The sequence below is a fragment of the Bufo bufo genome, chromosome 1 (assembly GCF_905171765.1).
Source record: "Bufo bufo chromosome 1, aBufBuf1.1, whole genome shotgun sequence".
Lineage (NCBI taxonomy): Eukaryota > Metazoa > Chordata > Amphibia > Anura > Bufonidae > Bufo > Bufo bufo.
In genome coordinates, this window is record NC_053389.1 from 41,890,818 (window position 1) to 41,898,762 (window position 7,945).

The 7,945-nt window shown below is 46.0% G+C and overlaps 1 protein-coding gene across 1 annotated transcript; it reads right to left on the bottom strand.

The window, feature by feature from the left end:
* Positions 1-750: 750 nt before the first annotated feature.
* LOC120993899 (dispanin subfamily A member 2b-like) lies at positions 751-7,278 on the bottom strand. The gene is made up of 2 exons (XM_040422369.1): positions 6,946-7,278; positions 751-1,030 (listed from the first exon to the last, which is right to left on the bottom strand). The coding sequence occupies exons 1-2, from the start codon at positions 7,114-7,116 to the stop codon at positions 851-853; spliced, it is 351 nt and encodes a 116-aa protein (XP_040278303.1). The 5' UTR covers positions 7,117-7,278; the 3' UTR covers positions 751-850.
* Between the last annotated feature and the right edge of the window lie 667 nt (positions 7,279-7,945).

A 7,945-nucleotide genomic window follows, 5' to 3' on the forward strand; every position in this document is an offset into this window, starting at 1 on the left:
GAGAGGGAAATGGGGATGACACTGTCATGGGGTGGATCTGTGGATGACACTGTTATAGGGAGGGAGATCTGTGGATGACACTCTTATGGAGGGGGAAATGGGGATGACACTGTCATGGGGTGGATCTGTGGATGACACTGTTATAGGGAGGGAGATCTGTGGATGACACATATAGCATAAGATGCTATATACGGTATGTGGCATCCACAGATCCCCCCCATAGCAGTGTCATCCACAGATTCCCCTCTCTATAAAAGTGTCATCCACAGACAACTGGACTTTTCTTCCCTGTTGCGGTTTTAGGTATTGGGTAAAGTATCGCAGCATTTCTAAGCGTACTTGTGTAAATGTATCGTTGTTATAGCTGCCCCCCCTACTTTTGTCCTGGCCCCCAGTGTGCCCCCCCAAAATTTGAAAGCTAGAGATGCCACTGCTGCTCCCTGAAGAAGTTAGAGACCTGTGGAGAAGCCAGATGAGGACTACTTAGACCAGCCAGCCTGCTGCATCGTAAGCTGCAAATGTGTGTGTGGCGAGGAGATACCGTGACTGTGACACCTGTGTGTCCCCCTCTTATCAGAAGATAGATTAGAACAGCTATGCAACCTATAACAGGACAAATAAAACGCGTTGACATTGGATTACCGTACACTGCAATGCCGATCCTCGGTCTCCGTAAACACGCCAGGGACTGTCGCTGCTATGGTCAAGAAGTTGCATTATGAGCTTATAAAACATGACAGCACACAGCGCTAATTTTTTACAAGGTTTTATTTATTGGTTCCCTTTTTGGGTGGCTAGCTATGCCGGTCGGCTCAGGCGCCAAGGTTTTTTTTTCTTTTTCTTTAGTGTTTTAGTCTAGACCATTCTGTTGGAGTATTTTCTTGTAGTTGAAAATGATGAGGAAATAGATGACCAGGAAGACGATTGTTATAATGATCCCAATGACGGTAGCGGCAATATTCAGGGATCTGGCTGTGCGGGAGTGCTTGGCAGCCAGAAAGGAGTCGTTCTGCTGAGTGGCATCGCGGGTCTGCAAAGGAAGAGGAGAGATCGGTTAATGGCGTCCTGGCGCTAGTTATATCTGTTGGGTGACAAGCAGTATGGGCCCAGAGGTGGCAGCCATTCCTACAGGGATATATGGGTGACAGCCATCACAGAAGGGGGGAATGATGGGCGACATGCAATATAACCACCATTATAACTCCCCCCCCCAGGGCTCGTCACCCAGCTTTCCTGGGGCTATAAATGGTCATTTTGGAATAATTTGGAAAAGCTTGATTGTAGCTGCTCTTCTGATCGTCCAATGGCCATTGCTTACAATGTTGGGGCTCATGCACACAACCGAATGTATTTTGCGGTCCGCAAAACACGGATCCGCAAAAAAACAAAACAACGGATGACATCCATTTTTTTTTGCGGATCCATTGTAGCAATGCCTGTCTTTGTCCGCAAAACGGACAATAATAGAACACGTTCTATTTTTCCTTCCGAAACGGACTTGCAGACATACGGATATATGGAATGCACATGAAGCCATTTCCGCAAAAAAAATAAAACGTAACGGACACGGACAAGAATTAGGTTTGTGTGCACGAGCCCTTATTCAGGCCTTTTATATCTTTGGGCGGGAGTCTGGGTGACAACCTCTGTGGGAGCTAGAACGGCATTCACATGGTTGTCACTCAGCTGTTGGGAGCGTCCCATACTTAATATACAGCCGGTCTCGCCCCCTTCTTGGCGACTGATGCCGGACTATAAATCAATTTGATAATTCAGTTTGAACAATTTAAGGGCAAAGTACGCCAGTGCAGACTCCGGCAAAAGGGATTGCCCAGGATTACAAAAACATAGCTGCTTTCTTTCACTTCTTCCAAAAACAGCACCTCCCCTGTCCCCAGGTTGTGTGCGGTATTGCAGCTCTGCCCCACCATCGACTGTAATGGAACCGAGCTGCAGCACCAGACAGAACCCATGGACAGGGGTGGTGCTCTTTTTTGGAAGAAAGCGGCCATGTTTTTCTAATCCTGGCACCCCCTTTAAGTATTACCCTCATGATCAATCTTCCCCCTTCTTTGCGGCAGAAACGTGCACGTGAATCATGGCGCGTTTTGAGCCAGACCCTTTTTGTCCCCTTGTTGGAAAAGGCAAAAAATACACAGTGTCAGGCACGCCACGACCGTATGTATTTTGCAGTCGGATCCGCAAAAAATACTGATTACGTCCGTGTGCATTACGTATTTTGCGGAACAGCTGGCTCCCAATGGAACGGTCCTATCCTTGTCCGTAATGCGGACAATAACAGGACATGTTCTATTTTTTTACCTGAATGCACATGGAGTAACTTCCGTTTTTTTTGTGGACTCATTGAAATGAATGGTTCTGTATACGGTCCGCCAAAAAAATCGGAACGGACACAGAAAGAAAATACGTTCGTGTGCATGAGGCCTCAGGCTGAGCCAGGATTCTTACGCATTTCCTATAGTAAAATCGACCCCCCACAGTGCGCGAAAAAAATGTTGCAGGGTCTTAAAGGGCGACTCCCACCTGTTGAGGCTTCTGGACGGTGAATAGGTTCCTGCTTGTAAAGAGTGATTCCAGTAGTAAACATACCGGAGGGAGTCGATTTTTTTTAGAGGGTACTGTCCCTTTAAGCTTACAGCGTCCCTCGTCTCAATTGTGGACACAGAAGGGGCTCACATAGGGTATGAATGTGCGCAGCGAGCGCTAGTGGACGCATGCCGTGTGCCCTTTCTTTCCAGGCTGGGCGGTACAATGCTGCTTTTGTTGGTGCAGATATTGGGACAATTCTGTAAAACGTTTCCATGTGTGCGATCCACATTCCAGAGCGATCGTCGGCAGCGGATGTTGGCGGGGGCGGCCGGCGGTACTGCGCAGAATGCGCCTTTGGCAGAAAACCTTCGGAATTTTCCACTTGTAAACCATGGCGTAAGGAGAGGAGCATGCAGATCTCACAGCAGCACAGAGTATTTCTGGAGAAGAGTATGAGCAGATTTTGTTTGGGTGGTCAAAGATGAGAATTCTGAAGTTGAAAGAGTATGGTGCCCCCCGCCACAGCAGCACAGAGTATTTCTGAATACAAGCACGAGCTAATTTGTGTTTGGTCAAAGAAGGAAAATTATGGTAGCCCCCGCCCCAACCAGCAGCACTGAGTATTTCAGAAGAGGCGTGCTCACAGAGCACCCAGGAGGACAGAGGAAGGAGGTGATCTAGTGGGAAGTTACTGATGTTTACATAGTACAGAGTGGAAGCAGCGCAGAGTATTTCAGGAGAGGCTTGGTCACGGAGCATCCAAAAGAATAGAGTATTTAAGAACAGGAAGGTGGTAATCTGGGGGGGGGGTTGTGTTCTGATATTTACATAGTGGAAGGAGTGCAGAGTATTTCAGGAGAGGTATGGTCACAGAGCCCACAGCAGCACAGAGTACTTAAAGAAGCACTCCCATAAAAATTATTCTCTGACCTGTTAGAAAGGTAAATGATGTAAACTGTAATGAAGGCGATCTTCTTACTAGTGTCTGTATGTGAGTTATTCCCTCCCTTCTGATCCTCAGCTGTGTCATGTGACCAGCACTCTGATCTCCAGCTGCTACAGGACAGGAAGTCAGTTACTACATTCCTATGAGACTGACATTGAGGCTCCCATAGGAATACATAGAGACTGACTCTCTGTCCACACAGAAGATGCTGTGTTATTTGGGAAGTCTGAGTGCTGGTCACATGACACAGCTGAGGATCAGAAGGGAGGGAATAACTCACATACAGACACTTGTAAGATCACCTTCATTACAGTTTAAATCATTTACCTTTCTAACAGGTCAGAGAATATTTTTTGTAGGAGTGCTTCTTTAAGTACTCTGTGCTGCTGTGGGCTCTGTGACCACACCTCTCCTGAAATACTCTGCACTCCTTCCACTATGTAAATATCAGAATACTCCCCGCCCCCAGATTACCACCTTCCTGTTCTTCAATACTCTGTGCTGCTGGGTGCTCTGTGACCACGCCTCTCCTGAAATACTCTGGGCTCCTGCCATTATGTAAACATCAGTAACTTCCCACTAGATTACGTCCTTCCTGTTCTTAAATACTCTGTGCTGCTGGATGCTCTGTGACCAGGCCTCTCCTGAAATACTCTGGGCTCCTGCCATTATGTAAACATCAGTAACTTCCCACTAGATTACGTCCTTCCTGTTCTTAAATACTCTGTGCTGCTGGATGCTCTGTGACCAGGCCTCTCCTGAAATACTCTGGGCTCCTGCCATTATGTAAACATCAGTAACTTCCCACTAGATTACGTCCTTCCTGTTCTTAAATACTCTGTGCTGCTGGATGCTCTATGACCATGCCTCTCCTGAAATACTCTGCGCTCCTGCCATTATGTAAACACCAGTAACTTCCTACTAGATCACCTCCTTTCTGTTCTTAAATACTCTGTGCTGCTGGGTGCTCTGTGACCACGCCTCTCCTGAAATACTCTGCGCTCCTGCCATTATGTAAACATCAGTAACTTCCCACTAGATTACCTCCTTTCTGTTCTTAAATACTCTGTGCTGCTGGATGCTCTATGACCATGCCTCTCCTGAAATACTCTGGGCTCCTGCCATTATGTAAACATCAGTAACATCCCGCTAGATCACCTCCTTCCTGTTCTTAAATACTCTGTGCTGCTGGATGCTCTGTGACCACGCCTCTCCTGAAATACTCTGCGCTCCTGCCATTATGTAAACATCAGTAACTTCCCACTAGATCACCTCCTTCCTGTTCTTAAATACTCTGTTCTGCTGGATGCTCTGTGACCACGCCTCTCCTGAAATACTCTGCGCTCCTGCCATTATGTAAACATCAGTAACATCCCGCTAGATCACCTCCTTCCTGCTCTTAAATACTCTGTGCTGCTGGATGCTCTGTGACCACACCTTTCCTGAAATACTCTGCGCTCCTTCCACTATGTAAACATAATTAAACTCCCCCAATATCACCACATTCCATCAGGTTACTGATATTTACATAGTAGAAGGAGCACAGAGTATTTCAGGAGAGGCAGGCCACAGAGCATCCAGCAGCACAGAGTATTTAAGAACAGGAATGAGGTGATCTAGAGGGAAGTTACTGCTATTTACATAATATAAAGAGCTCTGAGTATTTCAGCAAAGTCAGGTCACAGAGCACCCAGCAGCACAGAGTATTTCAGAACAGGAATGCATTGATTGGGTGTTACTGATATTTATAGTGGACCACGCCTTTCCTGAAATACTCTGCGCTCCTTCCACTATGTAAACATAATTAACCCCTCCCCCCCAATATCACCACATTCCATCAGGTTACTGATATTTACATAGTAGAAGGAGCACAGAGTATTTCAGGAGAGGCAGGCCACATAGCATCCAGCAGCACAGAGTATTTAAGAACAGGAATGAGGTGATCTAGAGGGAAGTTGCTGCTATTTACATAATATAAAGAGCTCTGAGTATTTCAGGAAAGTCAGGTCACAGAGCACCCAGCAGCACAGAGTATTTCAGAACAGGAATGCATTGATCGGGTGTTACTGATATTTATAGTGGACCACGCCTTTCCTGAAATACTCTGCGCTCCTTCCACTATGTAAACATAATTAACCCCTCCCCCCAATATCACCACATTCCATCAGGTTACTGATATTTACATAGTAAAAGGAGCACAGAGTATTTCAGGAGAGGCGTGGTCACAGAGCATCCAGCAGAAGAGAGTATTTAAGAATAGGAATTTGGTAATCTAGTGGGAGGTTATTGATATTTACATAGTAAAAGGAGCACAGAGTATTTCAGGAGAGGCGTGGTCACAGAGCATCCAGCAGAACAGAGTATTTAAGAATAGGAATTTGGTAATCTAGTGGGAGGTTATTGATATTAATATAGTGGCAGGAGCGCAGAGTATTTTAGGAGAAGATTGTGCTGATCTTGTGGGAGGTGAAAGAGTGGGAGTTATATGTAGTGACAGGAGCACTGTTTACAGAGCAGCACTCAGTATTTTAGGAGAGGAGTGTAGTGTGCTGGAGGGATATCACAGAGAGGATCAGGATCTTAAAGCAGCACAGAGTATTTTCAGAGAACAGCATGTGCATGTTGGTCAAAAGAGTATAGTTTCTTCAGCAGCACAGAGTGTTTTGGTAGAGGAGTAGTCTCCGACTGAGAGTCCTAGGATGGAAGGCTCAGACACCCAGCAGCGCAGAGTATTTATATAGGGAATATGTTTATGTAGTTGCACAGAAAACAGTAGTTTAGGAAGTCAAAGTATTGTTTGCACAGCAGCACAGAGTATTTCAGAATGGGTGCGCACTGGCAGTAGACAGGATCCTGCCCGCTGGCAGAAACTGCATAAAAACTTCCAGTGATGGAAAGATGGAAATATAGGAACAATTTCAGAGGATAATAGAGGGATGTAACCCCAGGACCCCACTCCTGCTTATCCGGGGGGTTTCCTTCTCCCTCCCTTTAGTCCCCCTCCTCTGGTGGAGTTCTCCATCTTCTTTGGATTTTTAGAGCCATCAAACAAAGCATAGCATGATCTACTCAGCCCCAGCATCTATTTCTCACATAGCCTAGAAAACAAATGCTAAATCAATACCCCCGGAGAAAAGAAGCAAAAGAAAAAACAAATCCAAGATCGCAGAAAAAAAAAAAATCTAAAATGTATATAAATAGAAAAAAGAAAAATGAACTTAAACATTGCAAGAACAGAACTGGCGGGAAAGCAAATTCAAGAAAAAATAATAATATTGTAATATTTGAAATAAACCAAATAGGGGAAAAATGTAAATAAAAAAAAGTGGGGAAAAAAACTACAGAAACAATGTTAAACTCTGAAGTCAAACAAAGCAAGAAAAAAAAAAAAAGTGCATAAAACAATAGTAATCAGATTTTTTTTTTGTTGTTGGTGGGGGGGTAGTTACCTTGATGGAGAAGATGAGAGCTGCCAACCCAAGGGGCAGACAGCAACAGATGAGGTTCACGATGGACCAGATCAGATAATCCTTCTGTGGGGGCTGGTAGGACACCGGCCCGGGCTGCATGGTCACCACATTGGAAGCAGGTTGGTACATTTTCTTGCTGTCTCCCTCCATGCACAGTTGCAGTAGACTTGTGTCTGGCTCTTTCTGGGGTGTTTCTGCTCTGGGACGGCTCCTGTGGTCGGCTTTATGTGTAGGGGTGGAGTCCCACAGAGCAGGAAACCTTTAGCAGTTCTCTATTTTCCCAGATTTCACCACTGACTGTCAACCGAAATCCTAAGATTCTTGCCTGCAAATAAAGCAAATGTTATCTTACAACAGGATAGGACGGTTTCTAGAGAGATGCAATGTACAGGAGAAGTGTCTCTGCTGTGTGCATACATGACTTATTGTTATGGATCAGCTGAGGGTGGACCCACTTTGCCAAGTAATTGCTTTGGCTGTGGACCATCCCTAAGGACGTTCTTCCACTGCTCCCCGTTATCCCCAGGGATCTGGTCTTCGCTGCAGAGAAGCATCCAGACGGCTACTTCCAGGAATGGTCCCGGGGTGGTTGGCAGCTGACTCACTGAGGTTAGGGACTGTGGTGCAAGCACCAGGAGCTCAGGAAATAGAAAATACACCATAACCACAGGAAAACCACAGAAGCAGTCTAAACAGCCACTTAGCTGCAGGTTACTAGATCCGGACTGCACACCGGTAGTGTAGATGAATGAAGACACAGGACAGTCCGGAAGGCTGGGTGGTAGTGAAGACACGGGCAGGGGAGGCAGGCTGGGGAATTTACAGGAGCCCGAACAAAGCAGACAAACAGGGTTAACTTAAACACAAACAGAACTGAAACTGGAGGAGCACACAGGCAGGGCACCAGTAGTGATGAGCGAGCACCAAAGTGTTCAGGTACTCGGTCCGAACACATAGCGATATTCGTGCACTCGGCCGA

Excerpts from the sequence above, each read along its gene's own strand:
- LOC120993899 (XM_040422369.1), bottom strand. The coding sequence starts at position 7,116 with ATGGAGGGAGACAGCAAGAAAATGTACCAACCTGCTTCCAATGTGGTG. Across the intron at positions 1,031-6,945 it reads CTCTCATCTTCTCCATCAAG|ACCCGCGATGCCACTCAGCA; the intron begins GTAACTACCCCC and ends CTTCCTTTGCAG.